At 52.7% G+C, this 19,641-nt stretch overlaps 1 protein-coding gene across 3 annotated transcripts in view; it reads left to right on the top strand.

Annotated features, from left to right (window-relative positions):
- Positions 1-19,581, top strand: part of CSNK1D (casein kinase 1 delta) — a 37,033-nt gene extending 17,452 nt beyond the window's left edge. Inside the window, exons 3-10 of one of the 3 annotated variants that reach the window (XM_055408283.2) lie at positions 5,744-5,892; positions 6,163-6,391; positions 6,722-6,892; positions 7,355-7,503; positions 9,428-9,599; positions 10,163-10,302; positions 13,275-13,339; positions 14,469-14,927. In XM_055408283.2, coding sequence (XP_055264258.1) covers positions 5,744-5,892; positions 6,163-6,391; positions 6,722-6,892; positions 7,355-7,503; positions 9,428-9,599; positions 10,163-10,302; positions 13,275-13,307 — 1,043 coding nt within the window. In that variant the 3' untranslated portion in view covers positions 13,308-13,339; positions 14,469-14,927. Of the gene's footprint in view, positions 1-5,743; positions 5,893-6,162; positions 6,392-6,721; positions 6,893-7,354; positions 7,504-9,427; positions 9,600-10,162; positions 10,303-13,274; positions 13,340-14,468; positions 14,928-19,249 lie in introns of those variants that run through there. The other 2 variants (XM_055408281.2, XM_055408282.2) reach the window with 2 other exon arrangements.
- The last annotated feature ends 60 nt before the right edge of the window (positions 19,582-19,641 follow it).

Consider the following 19,641-nt stretch of genomic DNA (forward strand, 5'->3'; position numbering starts at 1 on the left):
TGAGTTTGTCGTTGTTAACTTCTGATGGCCAGCCACTACGCTTATTTTCAAGGCTCTCGTTTGCAAAACTTTGCATACATTCATTAGCAGTTCCTGGGTCAAATGTGATGATGTTGCAAGTTGTCTCTGCTGCTTTTTGACCTGTTTTGAACTCAAGATTGCTTGAATTTGCTTTTTGTCTAGCATCGTTTCCATGGTCTAAAATAAATGTAAAATAAACAGCAAGTAATACATTAGGAAAAACATAAAGCGAGAAATGCATGTTCAAATTATGTGTAGCATAACCACATTGAAGAATGTATTCCAATATTAAATGGCGAAGTTCAGCAATGCAAAATCACAGTTACTTTTACACCAGCCTGATACAAGTTCAAGGATTGACACTACCCTCAAAGCTTCATCCACAGATTACTTTTTTTTCCCCTCATAGATTACGTATTAATAATAAAGAGGGGAATTCCCCGGTGGTCCACTGGTTAAGACTCCACGCTTTCACTGCCTAGGACCCAGGTTCAGAACCTGGTGAGGGAACCAAGATCCCATATGCCCTACAGCACAGCCAAAATAACTTATAACAAAGAAAAAGTACTTTTTTTTGGAGAAATCTGGCAGATTTCCGTCTGTCAGGTGATCAGAACCAGCAATCAGGCAAATCCAAAATTGAAGACCGTTCAGAATTGACCTGAACTCTTCAAAAATTTCTCTTTGATGGAAGATTAAAAAACTGTTCCAGACTTAACCATGACGACTACATGGCAGTGCATGGTCCTAGATTGTACCCTAGTCAGGGGGACTTCTGTGAAGGACATACTAGGACATGCAGTTGAGTCGGTGTGAATGTGAACTGTGTCTGTCTGTGGTGCTTCGCGTGTGTCACCTGCAGTGCTGTGCCACCCACACTCCAGGTACAGAAAGACCCTCGTGGGCACAGGATTCTGACTTCAATGGAAGAGGTGTTATGGTCAGTGAGGGATCTGAAAGTCCTGCCTCCCCTCACCCCAAAATCCACGTCAGATGGCTCAGGTGACTTTAGTGTGAAGAGAAAACTAAAACATTCTGTTTGTTTTTGAGAGGAATCAAACTGCGTGTGTTTTGAGTGTGGTGATTTGAGAATTTTACCACGCATGTCCTCTCAAGAAACCATTGCCATAATCAAGGTGACAAATATATCTGTTGCTCTTTAAAGTTTGTTGGGTCTTTTTGTGCTTCCTCTACCCCCGACTTTTGTCATCTGCTTCTGTCGCTATAGGTTGGTTTGCATTTTCTAGAGCTACCTGTGCAAGTAGTAGTACTGTGTGTACTTCCTTTTGAGAATTTGTGTGTGTGTCAATGGTTACTCCTTTTTATTGCTGAGAATTATTCCCTTGGGTGCCTAGTTTCTTTATCCCTGCACCTGTTCTTGGGCACTTGGATTTGTTCCAGGTGTCAGGCACTCCAAACAAAGCTGCTGTGAACTTTCGTGTAGATATTTATATGGACATTCATATCCTTTTCCTCCTGGGTAAGTGACTAGGAATGGAATGGCTGAACCAAAAGTAGTAAATGTTTTTTCTCTTTGAAGAAACTGCCAGACCACTTGTACTTATGTTCCCACCAGCAGCATACAAGGGCTCTGTTGGTTCGTATCTTTCAAGTAGCTTGTTTGTTTCACCTAAGTTACTGAATGCATTGGCGTAAAGCTGTCTATATTGCCCCATGTGTGTGCGTGCTCAGTGGCTCAGTCATTTCTGACTCTTTATGACCCCACAGACTGTAGCCCCCCAGGCTCATCTGTCCATGGGGTTTTCAAAACCCTGACAAGAATACTAGAGTGGGTTGCCATTTCCTCCTCCAGGAGATCTTCCCAACCCAAGGATTGAACCCACGTCTCCTGTGCCTCCTGCATTGGCAGGTGGAATCTTTACCATTGATCCACCTAGGAAGCCTGAATCTAGTGCTGTTGCCTCTCATTCCTGTTTGTTTTGTTTTTGGTTGTGCCATGCAGCTTGTGAGATCTTAGGTCCCAGACCAGGGATAGAACCTGGCCCCTCAACAGTGAGAGCACAGAGTGCTAACCAGTGAACCTCCAGGGAATTCCCTCATTGTTACTGTTGGTAATTTGTGTTTTCTCTGTTTTTTTCCCCCTGATCAGTCTTATTAGAGATTTATCACCAGTCTGCTCAAAGGACCAGCTTTGGTCTCAGTCATTTTCTCTGTTGTTTCTCAGTTTTCTGTTTCACTAGTTTCTGCTGTGATCTTTTATTTCACTTCTGATTGCTTCAGTCAGTTCAGTTCAGTTCAGTCGCTCAGTCGTGTCCGACTCTCCGCGACCCCATGAATCACAGCACGCCAGGCCTCCCTGTCCATCACCAACTCCCGGAGTTCACTCAAACTCATGTCCACAGAGTCGGTGATGCCATCCAGCCATCTCATTCTCTGTTGTCCCCTTCTCCTCCCGCCCCCAACCTTTCCCAGCATCAGAGTCTTTTCCAGTGAGTCAACTCGTCGCATGAGGTGGCCAAAGTATTGTAGTTTCAGCTTTAGCATCAGTCCTTCCAATGAACACCCAGGATTGATCTCCTTTAGAATGGACTGGTTGGATCTCCTTGCAGTCCAAGGGACTCTCAAGAGTCTTCTCCAACACCACAGTTCAAAAGCATCAATTCTTCGGCGATCAGCTTTCTTCACAGTCCAACTCTCACATCCATACATGACCACGGGAAAAACCATAGCCTTGACTAGACGGACCTTTGTGATTGCTTAGGGTTTAACTATTTTCTTAAGGTGGAAGCTGAGATCTTTGATGTGTTTTCTATAGTATAGGCATTTTAGTGGCTATAAAGATTTCCCCTACCAGAGCAACATCTCAAATCCTGATGAGTTTTCTTTTTCCTGTAGTTCAAAATGCTAATTCCCCTTTTGATTTCTTTCTTGATCCATAAATTATTTTGAACTGTATTGTTTAGCTTCCAGATATTTGAGGATTTTTTTCCATAAAACTGTTATTTATTTCTAAATGAATTCCAGTTTTCTGATAATATATGTTGAATAACTTGAATCCTTTTAACTTTATTGAAGCTTGTTTTCTGACAAGAATGTGATGTGTCTTGATAAATGCCCTGTGATACCTGGGGGGAAAAAAGCTTGTTCTGCTGCTGTGAGGGGTGATTGACATCTCTAGTCAGGTTGTGGATTTGTCTCTCTCCTTGCAGTATTGCTTCATGTATTCTGAAGCTCTGTTGTTAGCTGTGTGAACACTTAGAATATATGTTTTCTTGATCAATTGATGCCTTTATCACTTTGAGATGACTGATAATATCCCTGGAAATACTCTTTTGCACAAGTCTACTGTGTCTGATGCTGACACAGCCCTTCTGGTCTGATGTTGATGTGGTGCACTATCCTCCTTGTGACCTAGTTATATCTGAAGAGTGTTTGGTATGGATCCTTTCTTTTCCGTCTAATCTGAGGAAGTGTGCCTTACCTGTAGGGTTTACATTCGGTGTGATTAATGACAGGATTGGCTTTGCTGTTGTTTTTGTGTCATCTCGTCTTTGCTTCAGTTTCCCTCCTTTTTAACTTTATTTTGAATTTTTTTTTTTTTTTAACATTTCTAAATGATTTTTCTTGTGATGACCTCTTCTGTTGGATTTTTTCACTATCTTTGCAGTGTTACTTTAGTAGTTCAGTTAGGGTCTGTCATCTCTAGCAGGATGCAGAGGAACCTGACCTCATGGACTACTGCCTTGTCTTCCTGTGTGATAGTGTCATGTGTTTATATTTACATGTTGTAAACGCTGCAGTGCGTTGTTATTTTTGTTTAAGCAGTCATGTCTTAATTTTTTATCTTTTGCTGCTCTGGGTCTGTGTTGCTTTGCGTGGACTTTCTCTAGTCGAGGTGAGTGGGAGCTACTCTTCATTGCCATGCGTGGGCTTCTCATTGTGGTGCTTCTCTAGTCGTGGAGCACAGGCTCTAGGCACACAGGTGTCAGTAGTGGTTACAGGATTTGGGGCACAGTAGTTACGGCGTGTGGGTTCTAGGGCACTTGAGCTTCAGGAGTTGTGGCATACAGACTCAGTAGTTGCGACTCTGGGCCCTAGAGCATAGACTCAAGGGTTGTGGCGTGCGGGCTTAGTTGCTGCACGGCAGGTGGAACCTTCCTGGAGCAGGGATAGAACCTGTGTCCCCTGCATTGGCAGGCAGATTCTTAACTGCTGCGTCACCAAGGAAGTCCCATAAACAGTCATACTTTTTAAATTTAAATAATTTTTTATGCACTTATGTTGTTATTTTCAGTGCTTTTCATTCCTTTTGTAGCCACACTTCGTGTGGCATAGTTTGCCTCCTGCCTGAAGGACATCCTATAACATGTCACAGTGCTGGTGATTGATTCATCACCCTTTTTATATCTGAAAATATCTTCATTTTGTCTCTGCTGAGGTGTTTTTCGGCAGATTGTCAGTTCTTTTCTCAGTTCTTGGAAGATGTTCCTCCACTCTGCTTTTTTCTCTGGCTGCTTTCAAGGTGTTCTATTTATCACTAGTGAGTAATTTGACTATCAGGTATGTCAGTGTTGTTCATGGTAGGCCACAAGCTTTTGTCACATTATGCCTTATAACCTATGGACTTCGTTAAGTTTGTTCTCATGTCATGTGTAAAATGTATTTTTTAAATATTGTAAAAATGAAAAGTTGCCCTGTTGATATCAGAATCAAAAATATTTAGCATCTTATAGTGCCAGAAAGGAATGCAGTACTGAAAATAAACAGCCTGTAGTGATGGGGTGTTAAAGGGCCCCAGGAGCTGCTCGCTGAGAAGCAGGCAAAGCTGGGATGGTTAGAGCAACAGGTTAAGTGATACAGTGTTGGAGTACAGACCAAAATGTAACACAGACACTTGTGGGCTCATACTGATGGGAAAAATAGCGAATAAGTAAATGAGGAGAAGGGACACATCTGTGTGGAAGCATTCCAAGTCATATATATAAATGCTCTGCCCTCTGGGAAGGGGGCCCAAAACCCCTCTTAAGTGTGGGCCACGTGTAGTGACATCTCCGCAGGGAGAACGGAATGGGTAGGGGAAGAAAGAGAAACTCCCCAGTGGAGACACATGACAGATACACCTCAGCCAGGTGACCAAGGTACAGCCATGGTGAGGAGTCACACTGAGAGCACAGCCCTGACAGGACTTGACGAGAAGGGCACTTTCCCTCTGTGGTCTTCCTCTCCAAACCCACAAGCTCAGACTGATAATAAGAAAAACATCAGACAGGCCAGCAGAGGGACAATCTGTGCATCCCTGCCCAACCCTCCTCCTCCAAACCGTCGGGGTCATTCAGACCAGGAAAGTCTGAGAGACCCTCCTGGCCAAGAGCAGCTGAAGGAGACAAGACATGACAACTATTCGTCATGCAAGGTTGGGACAGGTCCTGGAGCAGCCAGAGGGCATGAGGTTAAACCTGAGGAAGCCTGAGTAGTATACACTTTAGTTAATGACAGTGTATCAGCATTGGGTCATTAACTGTGACACTTTTACCACACTGGTGCAGGATGTCATTCATAGGGAGACTGGGACCCGGTTGTGGGAGCCAGCGGGGCTCTTGCTCCTGAACCCTTCACTCCACCCCCACTGTGAAATTGGCCTTCCAGCCTCTCCCCACGTTGCTTCTCACTGCTCCTGCCCAGCCGCCCCCCATCAGCATCCCAGGCACGGGCATCCTCAGTGCAGGTCACGGGAGGCGGACTGACGCAGGCTCTCTTGCAGTGGGCATCCCCACCATCCGGTGGTGCGGGGCTGAGGGGGACTACAACGTCATGGTGATGGAACTGTTGGGACCCAGCCTGGAAGACCTCTTCAACTTTTGCTCTAGGAAGTTCAGTCTCAAAACCGTGCTACTCCTTGCTGACCAAATGGTAAGACTTCATTTTTCTCCACCGAAGGACAGCCCACGTGCTCAGCACAGGCTTGGTTTGATTCATCAGTCTGATGAGGCCTTCAGGGTTGTTCACTTCCTTTTTGTGCCATGCGTGCATACGGAGAAAACAGAAGCTTGTTAATTGTGCAAGAGATAGTGACCCATGGAGGGCAGGGCGTGCTTGCAAGTGGGCCAGGGTTCCCCTTGGTTCCTTCTGCCAGGCTGCAGCCTGGGATTCAACCTGTCACCCCTGCTTCTCCATCTGCAGATTAGTCGTATTGAATACATACACTCAAAGAACTTCATCCACCGAGATGTGAAGCCGGACAACTTCCTCATGGGGCTGGGTAAGAAGGGCAACCTGGTCTACATCATTGACTTCGGGCTGGCTAAGAAGTACCGGGACGCCCGCACCCACCAGCATATCCCCTACCGCGAGAACAAGAACCTCACTGGGACGGCGCGGTATGCCTCCATCAACACACACCTTGGCATCGGTGAGCCCTCCTACCCTGGCTGTCCTGCAGCCTCTTGGGGGTCCTGAGGGTTGGTTGTGGCACATTGGGTATGGTGGCTGGCATCAAACCTTCATAGCAAAGGCTGGCATCTGGGCCTGGAGACCTTGTGGGGCATGGGGGACAGCATGTGCTGGGTCTTCCTAATGGGTGGCAGTGCATCTCCTAACAGCACAGCAGGGTTGCTTCTGCAGAAGCAAAGACTCTAAGTGTCCTTCTCTGAGGCTCTGAGTTTATCCCCAGGCAGTATCTGTGGGGTGTTGCTGTGCATGCTCAGGCATGCCGCCCTGACCTGCTCTCCTCTCTATCCAGAACAATCTCGAAGGGATGACCTGGAGTCTCTGGGCTACGTGCTCATGTACTTCAACCTGGGCTCACTGCCCTGGCAGGGCCTGAAGGCTGCTACCAAGAGGCAGAAGTATGAGCGGATCAGTGAGAAGAAGATGTCCACTCCCATCGAGGTGTTGTGTAAAGGCTACCCTTGTGAGTGTCTGGTGGATGGTGAGCCAGCTGTAGTTCTGTGGGAGGGCAGGGGCCTTTGAGGTCTGGAAGAAGGACCAGGGAAGCCCCCCAGAGGCTGGCTGTCCAAAGCCCCCTCAGCGTCCTGCACAGTTAGGGAGCTGAAGACTGGGCAGGTGACCTGCCCTTCGAGTGGCCACAGCCTCTGTCCCTAGTGCTCCTCTGCCTTCCTAAGCTGTACCTCAGGGAGTTTTCCTTTTGTTTTTGTAAGACTTCTCCTGGGATAAATGTCTCAGATGAAACTGTTACACTCTGTGGTGCTCAGTTTTCTCATCCTCTTCCTCGAAGCATGCCTGATGTTTCAGGCTCCAGCTTTCCCAACCTCCCTCTCTGTCCTTGGGTGGTCAAGGGTTCTGTGGACAGACACCATTCTGGCTCTCAGTCAGGAATACTGCTGGTTACCTCTGAGTCTTCTGGTGTTTACAGCTGAATTCGCCACGTACCTAAATTTCTGCCGTTCCTTGCGTTTTGACGATAAGCCTGACTACTCATACCTGAGACAGCTCTTCAGGAACTTGTTCCATCGCCAGGGTTTCTCCTATGACTACGTGTTCGACTGGAACATGCTCAAATTTGTAAGTGTGCCCCCAACTCACTGACCACTCAGCGTGGAAAGGGCTTGCCTGTCAGCGGAAGGCCACCAGCTGCTGCCATCCCTTTCTGGGAGCTATACAGGGTGGGGCTTCAGGAGGCATGGCTGCCACATGGGGAGCACAAGGGGTTGTGAGAAGCAAAATGCCAGAGGGCAAGCCAAGGAGGTGCCTCAGGGCCACAATAGAGTCCACAGTGCAGGTCTGTCCAGACCAGGGCTCTCATTTGAACTCTGTGGTTCTCATGAAGTTGTGACTGCTTTGGTCTGTGAATTCCTTGTCAAGGGGATGTGACTCCCGCTTGGTGGGGTGAAGACTTTCCCCTCCTCCCCACACCTGGCTATGCCAAGGCCCAGCCTCCCAGGGGTTGGGTGGCCTGGGAGGTGCTGTGTGTTAGGTCTCTCTTTGGCCTTGTGAGGAGCTAGACTTAACATTTGATTTCCTTTGTCACCCAGTTTGTTCATTAAGTATGAGCCTATGTTTGTGTGCATACGCACTGTCGGGACTCGGGGTGGGATAGGGTAGGAGCTTGGACTTCAATTTGTTTCCTCTGAAACAGGCCACCTGTCTCTGAGTCTGTTGTAGGAGTTTGTTTAATCTCTGACACTACAGCCAGAATGCCAGGGTTTTTTTTTTTTTAATTTGCACTTCCTCTTTCATTAAAAATGTGTTCTATGAGCTTAAAACAAAAATTGGCAGGTTTTTAGGGTGACAAAATCTGATGGAGGAACAGAACCTCCTCCTCAGAGTGCAAAACAGGAAACCTTATCCCTTGGCCTCACGGGTGCATGGGTGCTCACATGGAACCGGTGGGGGCAGAGAACCGCAGCCTTCTCAATCTGGGGCCAGCCCACAGAGCCGGCCTGCCCTGGACCTGGCCCGTGCCATCCTGCCAGACCTCTTTATTAGGATGACCTTCAAAGGACAACCTTTGGGGGTGGTGCTACAGGTTACTTGGAGTCTGCACATCAGGGTGCACTTCCTCACAGAGCCACTGTAACAAATTTTTTTTCTTACATCGTCATCCCTCACAGGGATTCGGCAAACCTCTTCTATAAAGGGCCAGACAATAAATGGTTTTATCTTTGCCATCTGTATGGCATTGTGACCACTTGACTCTGTGTTGTGTGTAACTGGAGAGCCGCCAAAGCAGTGCGTCAGTGAGCAGGCATGACTGTGCCAAGAAAACTATTTGCCCGAATGAGTGTGGCTGCATTTGGCCCATGGGCTGCAGTTTGCAGACTCTTGCCTTATAGCGCTGGTGACTAGGACATAGCCTTTACTAGGACAGGTACCCTGGCGTCACCACGTAAAATCCAGTGTCCCTGTGCTTCTGGCTTGATACACACTGAAAGTGTCAACTAGCTGTTCTGGGAGCAGGTAGCTTAGCTGAGGTGGTGCCCACTGCCTCACCACCTGGGACGAGCCTGGCTGCTAGCCTTGTCTCATGCGTACCAGCAGGACATCGGCCCGAGCCAGGCATCTGGGCTCTGGTTGGACCCTTCAGTTCACCAAATGCTGTCCTTTCTTCCTGTTGCACGGGCGCCTTCCCCCAGCTGTCGCCACATTGGGCCACCTTTGACCTAGGCTTGTTCCTATCCTCACATGAATAATTGCAGAGAAGAGGGCCGCCAGGTGCTGTTGACGGTTGGGTTCTGAGGAGTGATAAGGCGACTGGGTGGAGGTCTCCTCTGCTGGGAAAGGAGACAAGCCTGGTTCCGCTCGCCCTTGGTCGCAGGACAGGTGGCACGCGCACCTGGAGGGAGGGGCGCCTGACTCGTCAGGGGCTGTCGACTTCTGGGGGGGACTGTCGCACACGCCCCCTTTTTTTTCGAGTGGTGGCCAAGGGCCTCAGGTGGTTTTTCACCAAACCCAGTTCAGTTCTGGTGTCGCCCTCTTTCCTCTATAGGGAGCCAGCCGGGCAGCTGACGATGCTGAGCGGGAACGCCGGGACCGAGAGGAGCGATTGAGACACTCCCGAAATCCAGCCACCCGCGGCCTCCCTTCCACGGCCTCGGGCCGGCTGAGGGGGACACAGGAGGTGGCTCCTCCCACCCCCCTCACCCCTACCTCACACACTGGTGAGTGGTCCCAGGGCTGCAGCTTACACCCCAGTCCCCGTGCTGCAGGCAGTAGGGCTTCTGTTTTGTGTGTCGCTTGCTTTGGACACTCCAGTGTGTGACCTCACGGGGTCTGGGCAGGTGTGCCTCATGGGTGAAGTGTGCGCGTCCTCGATCTGTCCATTTCTTACTTCTGAAATTAGACACGCCAGGGAACCACCTGGGATAGTGCCTTCCAGAAAACTATTTCTCAGAAGTTGGCCTGTTGAAGGATTATGTTCCCTATGAGCTCTGTTGCTTTGCCTCTTGTTCTCATGACACAACATTTAGCCTCTTCCTTGCCTGTCGAGACAGGCATTGTAGGCAGAGGCCCCAGCCACCCTCCCACTAGACTCCTGGTGCTTTACTCCCAGGGATCAGCCCGTGGTGCCGGCCTAATCTTAGGGTGCAGTAAGCTGTCCTGTGCCTGAAACTGAGGCAGCTGAGAGTCCTTGTTAGACGTGGTTTTCAAGGAGAGACCCTGTGCTGGAGTGTGGGGCTGCATTCTGAGGCCTCACGCTTGCCCCTGTCTCCCTCTCCTTCAGCGAACACCTCTCCCAGGCCCGTGTCCGGCATGGAAAGAGAGCGGAAAGTGAGTATGCGGCTGCACCGTGGTGCCCCGGTCAACATCTCCTCATCTGACCTCACGGGCCGGCAAGATACCTCCCGCATGTCCACCTCACAGGTACGCGCCCCATGGGCTGGCACCTGAGCTCGCCCAGCCCGGGAGCTGCGGGCCTCTGACTTTTCCATGTTTGGTCTGGTCTTATGGGCTCCAGGCAGAGTGAGGTCATAGTTTTAAAGGCATTCCTTCTTTCCTTCCTTCCCTTTCTTCCCATTTTCGGGCGTTTTAACTGATGGGGTAATGTTGTGCCCCTTAATGCAGCTTGGCCCCTTTGTTGAGAGCCTCCTTGATGAGCTGTGCGGGGTAAGGGCTCTACACCCCTCCCCTCAGGCTGTGCTGGGACGTGCCACGGGGCCTTCTCTCTCCTGCTGCCCTCCATGTGGCTCCCAGCCCCTAGGCAGCCTTGGAGCCTTGGCCATCTTCCCTGTGCAGGCTGGTGCTTCCAGCCTGCTCACACCCATTTGTTGTGGGCACATCCAGCCTTGGAGACTCTGTCCTCGGTCTTGTTGGCCAGGTGTTCCCCCAGCAGAGTGCCAGGGCGGGTGGCAGGGGTGGCGCATTGGCGGCCGTCACTGTGCAGTGTTGTGGGCAGAGGCCTTCTAGAGCCTAGTGCTTGGCAGTGTGCTTCGGGGCGAGGGTTCCTGTCTTTTGGTGCCCCTTCTGATGTTTGTCTTCTGTCTGGCGAGGCAAATGTGCTCAGAGGTGCAGGGCCTGGTCCCAGGGCCCCCTCCGCCCATGTCCTCTTCCCACTGTGGCTTTCCTTGCTGTCCTTCTGTGCTTGCTACCATGCCTCCCTCAGCAGAGCAACTCTTTGCCCACATGCGGACGTTTTTCCTCAAGTTGCTTCAGGGTCTCTTCCTGCAGTTAGGGCAGTAGGGGCAGACAGGGGTCAGGAACAACCCAAGTGGACCATTTCTCCTGCTTCAGCCAGTGTCCTGTGGGGACTGGGACTAGCCCCTGGTGTCTGCTTGGTGGGCAGGTGGCGGGTTGAGGTATGTCCGAAGCCCAGGTCTTGGCCGTGTGCTGGGGCGGTGGCCCTGTGCTTCACCACGATCCCTCAGGTTTACACTTTGTGTCCTGCCCGCCTTGGTGCTTGCTGGGCATTGGGCATAGAATGTTGGTGAATTTGGTGGATCGAGCATTTTGTGAGAACTCCCAGAACCTCAGTCCTGTGGCATCCAGCTGGTCTTGTGGCAGAGGAGCAAGGTGTGCCCAGGCACACTTTAATCAAGTGAAATAATATTTTTGCCAAATTTACTAGTAATTTACTAGCAAGTCTACTAGAAATGGGTTTTTTTTATATGGTAACTTTCTCCAAGAGACTGAAGATGCAGGTAATTCAAATTGTGCAGGTCAGTAATGCGATTGGGCCTCTTAGGGCTCCCAGCCCCACAATCGTCCTCTGTCACACAGAGGGCACAGAAAGGGCTTAACAGGTTTCTTCCTACAAGCCCTGGAATGCATGAGCTAGCAGTTGGAAGCAGGTCCCTGGAGGTGTTCACCATTCCTGGCCAAGCGGGCCTGGCAGAGGGCTCCAGAACACCTCAGCCAGCAAGGACCAAAGAAGGGGCAGGCTAACTTCTTTTTTAACACAAGAAAATGTGTTTTGCTTTGAGGATCTTTGAGGGAAGTGGAAGAGGCTGAGAGTGCCAGACAGTTATGGGTTTTAATCCAGCCTCTTCGCCACCTTGTGTCCATCTTCATTCAGCCTATGACCCCTGAACGCTGACAACACACAGCTTCAAGACCTTTCCTGTAAAGTCTTTCCATCACAATTGCATGTGTTTGCCCTCTGGTTCTCTCTCTGATTTTCATACGAAGAAGCGGGCCTGAACAGTGGGGTTGGGGGGGGCCGGTCTCTGAAGAGATTCAGTTCGTGTGTGTCCATTCCAGAAGAAGCACTCTAGTCACCCTGGGAGTTTCCTTATGATCTTCATGTTGAGGGCAGCTGAATAGCTCTCTCCTTCAGGTTTTCCTGATCATCCCCCAGGTGCTCTTCCTTAAGAGAGTCTGAAAGACTGCTGTCCACCAAGGGTGTGATCAGAGTTGCTGCAGCTTTTGTGACTCTGTGGCCTCCATTCACACACCCCACCCGCCAGAAGATGCAAGCAGGAATAGGGCCAATGACACACTGATCCAGGGGCAGCACCACGTGTGCACAGACCCCGTTCTCTTCTTAGCAGCGTGGTCTTCCTCGAGGAGAGGCTGCACCCTGTGCCAGTGTGACTAGGCCAAGGAGGGAGGGAGCTTATCGTCAGCATACAAGTGCCTGGCGCCACCTGCCTGCTTGGGGGATGGCCCTGCTGACCTCTCCAGCTGGGGGTGGGAGGACGTGACACACATGTCCCTTGTCCTGGCCACCACTCCTCACCCCCTTGTCCTTCTCCAGGGACTACAGTCCCCACACCCCCGACCCCAGCCTGCACATCTGGCCTCTGTTGCTGGAATGTCATGGAGATGAAAGGCTTCTGGTGGCTGAACCTGTGTGTGATGTTTCTCTTTGTGAGAATTGTCTTCTTCATCCAGTGCTGTTAATAGAACATAATACTGACCCGTGGTGCCAGTTTTTCCTTCGGGTGGGCTGACTTGTTTTAATTCTGGCTCTCCAAGTAAGGTCCACAGCCCTGTCCTTTTCCTTGTGTCAGTGAGAAAATACGTCCAGTCCTTGTGTCACGGGGAGGTGGTGTCCTCTCCACCTCCCGAACACAAGCCTCAGGAGCCCCTGATGCCAAGACCCTGTGGAGGGGCTGCTGTCTGGGCATCCAGTTCTCTTACTGCTTGAGGAGTTGGGAAGGATCTCCCTCATTGGCCTCCCTGATCATCCTCAAGGAGCAGCGGCCACGTGTCCAGGGGCCACTCTGGAAAGGTGGGACCCAGTTCCTTGTGTGGTCCCGGGATCCCCTCGAGCCAGCCCCAGCCAGAGGTCCTGGACCTGGTTGAGGCAAGGCAGCACTTGTGGAAACAGGAGGGCCTTACGTGCTGGTCCAGCCAGTGGAACCCTTACCAACAGCTGTCTTTTCCCCCCACCTCAGAATAGCATTCCTTTCGAACATCACGGCAAGTAGCTGCACGTCTCCCCGTCGGAAGGCAGCACTGGGTGAGTGTGCTCACTGCGGGGCTCCTCGGTAGGTGCCGGGCCGGGTGGGAGCTGCCACCCACTCGCCGGCCTGAGGGAGCACGCAGGGGGTCGGGCTTGCATGCCAGGTGCCCCAGGTAGAGCCAGGCCCCGGCCCAGGTTGTCTCCTTACGTGGATTCCAGAGCAGCTACGGTGGGCTGTCCAGTCTGGGGTGACCCCAGAAGCCTGTCCGTTGGCCTTTGGCCCTCGCCGTGGTCTCTAGTCAGGAGCCGGCATGGGGAGCAGGAGCCTAGTCTTGGCTCCAGTGGCCCCAGAAGGCTCGGGGCCTTGTGGTCCCAGGTTGGTCGCCGGACGCGTATTGTATTGTGTTGGCTGTGGGGGCCGCGCTTGGTGGGGGCTCTTGCGCTCTTGCTGCGTGAGACACTCCTGATGGTCTCTGCTGTCCTGGCTTTGTCATCTCTCTTCCTTTAGTATTGATTTCTGTCCTCCTCGTTTGCTTTTCTTTTCGAACTTGGTCTCTGCCCAGCATCTTGTCCACGCTCTCGTCTGTATTAACCCATCCGCCACAGCCGCCTGCTCCCTGCCGTTGGTGCATGGCTGGGCCTCCCAAGCCCAGCTCCCCTCTCGGTGGCGACTCTTGTGGCTCCTCCCAGCTGAGGGCTTGCAGCTTCTGTCCACTCGGCACCGCAGGGCAGACCGGCTGTAGTTGTGACGTGACTGCACTCTTGGGGGACATCTTGATGGGAAGTGCTTTTCACGTCTTCCCCCAAGTGGAGTCCCAGTGCGCATTCGGGGCCTGGTCCTCTATTTCGGAACACCAGGCTACTTTCTAGGAAGGGGGCGCTGGGCATCTCTTGCCCGGGCGCTTGGACTCCATCCAGTCTGACTGATCATGAGCTCACGGCCCCGCGGCCTCCTTGCCTGCATGGCTCTTCTTCCTTCCCGGTCTTCCTGTCACTTTTTCTGCTGCACGTGTCCTGGCCTCGAGGGACCTTCCAGAGTGGCTGGGGGGCACATGTCCAAAGGGGCTAGGCGGCATCTGTCCCTTCCTCCTCCCCGGGCGCTGTCACTGGTGTTTTGTGCTCAAGCCTGACCGGCTCCATTCCTCTGGCCTCACGCTGACCTTCTCCTGTGCTTTGGCTCCGACAGATTCCCGGTCGGGTGGCGTCCAGTGGTCTGCAGTCTGTCGTGCACCGATGAGAACTCTCCTTTTTGCTGAGGGCAGACAATGCATGGCTGATCTACTCTGTTACTAGTGACACGCCCCCGGTCTAGAACCGAAATGTTAACACCGGGAGCTCTCCAGGCCACCCACCCAGCGACGCCCATGGGGGAAACAAAACACAAACCCAACCGGACAGACTCCAAGCGCTGCCATCTCCAGGGGCTGCACTGAGCCCCCATGAACTCGGTTCTGGCGGGGCTGGGAAGAAAGCAGTGAGACGGTTGCAGAGAGAATCAAACTCCCATCCAAGAGCCTTTCAGTCCCCTCCGTGGTGGCGCACCCGTGTCCCTGCCGAGTCTACTGTAACTACCGATCTTCTACTTGGTTAAGACAGTTTTGTATCATTTTGCTAAAAATTATTGGCTTAAATCTGTGTAAAGAAATCTGTCTTTTTATTGTTTCTTTCATGTCTGTTTTTGCGGTCTTAAAGATGCTGACTTAAAGAATTCTGAAGCAGGTGCTGGTGTGGAGTTTGTGTAGGAGTGAGGCAGGGAGCAGAGCACACGTGGGTTTCTGTGGTCTGCGTCTCGTGGTTTGTTATGTGGTCCACTGTGGAGAAGGGATTTTCTCATCAGAAATTCTATCACGTATATACGCGTGTGTAAGTAACGTGTGTGTCCGTGTGCCGTGTGTCTCGTGACTTCGTTAATCTAGTTTTGGCTGTCACGCTCCCTTCCCCACTGTAAACTGAAATGCCCGCTCACTGCAGACCCGCTGGGATTCTTGAATCATCAGGGCAGTTAGAAAGTGCTGGCCACACGCACAGGCGCAGTGGGTGCTTCCCGACAGAGCAGCCTGTGGATCTGACCTTCCCAGACGCAACGAGAAGGAAGCCGAGCCTGAAGACTGCAGAAGCCACGGCTTCGCGGCATGTTGCTGATCCCTCAGGAGAGGATGTCAAACAGAGACTTGGGCCCCTCCATGGAGTCATGTTTGGTTATGTTGGTGGTGGTTGCCTCAGTGCTTTTGAACTTGGGAGATTTTCTAAATAGGCTGTCAATACTACCAGTGCAGGTTGGCCCCCAGTCTGTGTTAACATCTCTGCTCAAAACCAAGGGCTGTGGTGTCCGCCCTGTGTGCCAGCATTGCCCAGAAAGGCCAGCGGACCCAAGGGAATCCACTCTGAAGTGCCAAGAAACAGGTGACTCTGACGACCTGATGTCCAGGAGAGTGAAAGATAACACGCTTTTGTGACCTTCCCTGGGACATAGTGACCCCACAGAGGCCAAGAGGCAGAGCAGGGCCAAGTCTCCCCAGAAAGACCCTCTGGGGCAACCAGGCTCCAGGTGGGTTCCTGAGACTCTCCCTCGCTTTTCAGTAGCAGTAACAGAGGCGCCAGGTGGTAGTGGTGGCCGGTAGACAGGAGCCTCTGTCTCTGGAAATGAGGTGCAATATACATGTTCACAGGTACTTTCACATTTCCTCCCATCATTGCCCTGCAGTGTATTCTGTTTAGAAACAGGCACTGGTAGGAAGCTAGGGACCTGAAAGGTGTCCATGTCTGTGTTTTCCCTTCCTGCCCCCAAAGTCCCAGCACAGGGACGCTGGTCCTCGGATGCCCTGACTGCTGTGTTGCAGAATGCAGCAACAGAGTGCAGCTGGTTGCTTCTTTCTGAATGCTGAGCTGGCTTCTCTGTAAGTGTTTCAGGGTATGGACACTTGGCCAGGTGGGGCTGTGTTTCTGGGAGTGTAGAGGGAGCTCAGGTTGGTTGGAGTGAGTTGGGGGCTTTCATCGTGGCCCAGTGCCTTCCTCAGAGGTGGGCGTTCCCCTCCTGGAGAGCTGTTAGCAGCTGCGGCCCCAGTGTTCTGCATCCAGGTTTTCACCTGAAATTGCCAGATGGCATTTTAGAAGTGGACTCCAACCCTGAGTCCTCAGCAGTGTGGTTGTGGACAGTTGTGTCCCCCCGCCCCCCCATATTTAACTCCCCATCCTGACTTGCAGGAAACGTAGTTGGAATGTCTGTATCAACCTGTGTATCAGTGGCCAGTCTCTGAACTGCGCTTTTGTATGACCACTGTATTTGTGTCCTTAACCACCATGTAAATAATAAATTCATGACGACTTCTGCCTTTCTTCCCTGCCCCTGCCATGTGGTCTTTATTTCATCAGTTTTGATTTGTGTAGATTAACTTTGTGAAACTAATTTTCTGAGACTGGGCATTCATGTCTGTCCTTTGGAAGCCTGTTGGTGTACTTTTGTAAGCTGATCGGGAGCAGGTGGGATGAGTCTCTGGGGCATGGCGGGGATATGGCTGAGCTGCTGCCAGTGTAGGCCGTGCGCACACACCAGTCCCCTGCTTTAACTACCTCTTTGGGGAGGAGGTGTTGTCACTCACCTTGTGTTCTCTGGAGAGTGAAGAGCATGGTAGTTGGCCCATAGCCATGTTCCTACTGCCCGTGGGGGGTGCTCATGGTACCCATGAAGGGGCTTCCGGGGAGGCCTCTGCTGGGACCCAGGGGCTTGGGCCCAGCAGTCACCATCCCAGTGTGAGCACCAGCCTGCATTCCTCATGCCCCAGGTGCTGTCCCTTCTAGTCAGGTAGTGTTGGAAGGGGACGTCATCTCTCCAGCTGTTGGGCTCATGGCCTCCGCTTCCCTCTGCCCCTGGAGTTGTTGGAGACCAAGACACCCCTACCCCTGGGAGCTCCAGGCGGAGCCAAGTGAGAAGGTGTGGCCCTGCAGGAAAGTCCCTCCCTATTGAACTGGGACCACAGATGTGTTCGCATAGATGTGTAGTAGCTAAGCACCTTCCGTTCCACACCCACTTGTCCTGGAGCGGAGTATGCCAGGCTTGCATGTACTACAGGGGAATTCTTGGTGACACCACCCGCACACATGGGAAACAGGTGGGGCAGGTGGATCTCCCACCCGCCACTGGTTTGTGTACTGCTCACAAGCCAGGTGTGCCAGGCTTGTGCCAGATGGTCCCTGAGGATGTGAAAGAGCCTGAGCTCTTCTTTATGGGTTCCCCCTCCTCCCCTAAGCCTGCTGATACTTGGACTCAACTGAAATGGTGATGAGGTGAACCCTGAACCACCTCTTGTTCTCCTGCCAGGAGAGAGGTCACAGGCAGAACAGGGACCCTGGCCCCTTTCACTCAGAGCCTGCCTGCCCTGTTCCCCAGCCCACTCACCACCTCTGTCTTCCCACCATGGAGAACTCTACCGCCTGACCTGCCTGGCAGGCTCCGTGCTCAGGAGAGCAAGCTCTGGGTCCAAGCCTCCACCTCCCACCTGCCCCCAGGCCCTGTCACCTCTGAATGGGGTGCTTGGAGCTCCTCCTGGAAACCCCTGTGTTGGAGGAGGGGACCATGCCCACCCCCATTGGCTGGGAGCTATGAAAGCAGCACACCCCTTGGCACCACTATTTGGAAGGGTGTTTAGGGTTATAGGGGAGTGTCCTTTGGGGAACCATGAGAGGGCCCTGCAAGTCTAGGCAGCTTGCCTTCCAGACTTCCATTGGCAGAACCCTTGGGCAGCCACTGACAGCAGGGTCTGCCTTCCTGCCAGGCTCTCCCAGTGTGGGCCTGCGCATGTGTACCAGGGTGTTCTTCACACAGGGTGGCAAGTGCCCCAAATAATGGCAGGGCTGGGTAGTGCCCCAGGGTACCTGGCTCGTGTACCCCCTACTTCTGATTTTAGGCTGATGTATGTGTCCTCCAAGGAGCTGCTAAGGGCCTGTGAGAGGGGGCTTAGCACAGGTATCTGTGTCTTCATGGGAAGCTGGGTGTGAGCCTCCTCCAGTGGGATGTCTGGAGGACTAGGGAGAGCCCTGTCCATTCCGGAGCACTGATCACTCTCCTAACTGCTCTTAGGGCCATTGGCCCTTGGCAGCCACAGCTTCCTGAGAATAGGAAGTTTTCTTTCTCTGTGTCTTGGGCACAGCTAGAAATGTCTGGAACCAGAAAACCAGGCAGACCAAACTATCTGGTCGCCCTCTCCCCAGAGTTGGGGTTAGACTGCAGGTCAGTCTCCAACCTGGGCAGAGCCCCTGCATGCTGTAACCAGCTGACGTGGGGGTAGGGGGCCTCAGGTGCACCCTGGGGCGCATGGACCCAGCACTAGACCAGTTGTGGGTCCCACCCCCAGGGAAGGGACTCCCACACCACCTCAGTCACTGAACGGTATACCCAGATGGCTGTAGAGGGTCCCAGTAGGGAGTGGGGACGAGTGAGGCAGCTTCGGGTGAGAGAAGGGGTGGTGGTGTCACCCCCACAGCTGGTTCCAAGAGACCCAAGAAAACCGAATGACTGGCGACAGCCAGGCCAAGCTCTTGCCAGGAGGGAAGGGGATGTCATGATGAGGGCTGGGAGGGGATCGGGGGAGGGGCACAAGCAGGCCACCCACTCGTGCCCTTTTCCCTGTCCCCCCTCCAGAGACCACAGGTGGGGCTGACAAGTTGGGTGCTCGTGGCTCAGCTTTCCCAGGGGCTGGCCCCTGCCTGGCCCACCTTGCACAGGGTGAGGTCAGTGGATGCACAGCTACCACCTAACCCCTGCAGCTGCTAGCACTGCCCACAGTCCAGGCCTCTGGCAGAGGGGAAGGACAGAAAGGATGAGATGGGGCAGGGTGCTGCAGGCAGGCGCCTGGCTCCCTCAGAGAGCTCAAGGGGCAGATGGAGGAGGGAGCCAGCAGCCCCCTTAGGGCAATACCTCTTGGGGAGGGGGGGCCCAGGACGTGAGCTCTTGCTTGCTTTTCGTTTCAGAGGAGCAGGGATGTGGCGTCTCTCCGGCTGCACGCGGCCCGCCAGGGTGCCCGCTGCCGTCCCCAGCGCCCTCGACGCACCACCTACTGAGGCGGCCCCAGCGGCCTCTGACCGGGCTCCCAGCCACACAGGCCGCCGCTGGCCACGAGGGCAGGTGGGTGTGAGGTACCCAGGGCAAGGCTGAGCAGGGCTGTTCCAAGAGGACAGGGACCAGACACCAGCCCTGGGTGCTGACCACGTGGGGTGACTGTCAGCTAACCAAGGGGCGAATAAACAAGAGCAGGCAGATCATTTTCTTCACACACAAACCAGTGAACAGAAACCACATGTACACCCCAGCTGAAGTGTTCACATCCCTGCAGTGTGGCCCCTTCCCTGCCAACCACCATGGT

This window comes from Moschus berezovskii, chromosome 20 (genome assembly GCF_049115385.1).
Source record: "Moschus berezovskii isolate FMDL1 chromosome 20, NW_MosBer_1.0, whole genome shotgun sequence".
Taxonomy (NCBI): domain Eukaryota; kingdom Metazoa; phylum Chordata; class Mammalia; order Artiodactyla; family Moschidae; genus Moschus; species Moschus berezovskii.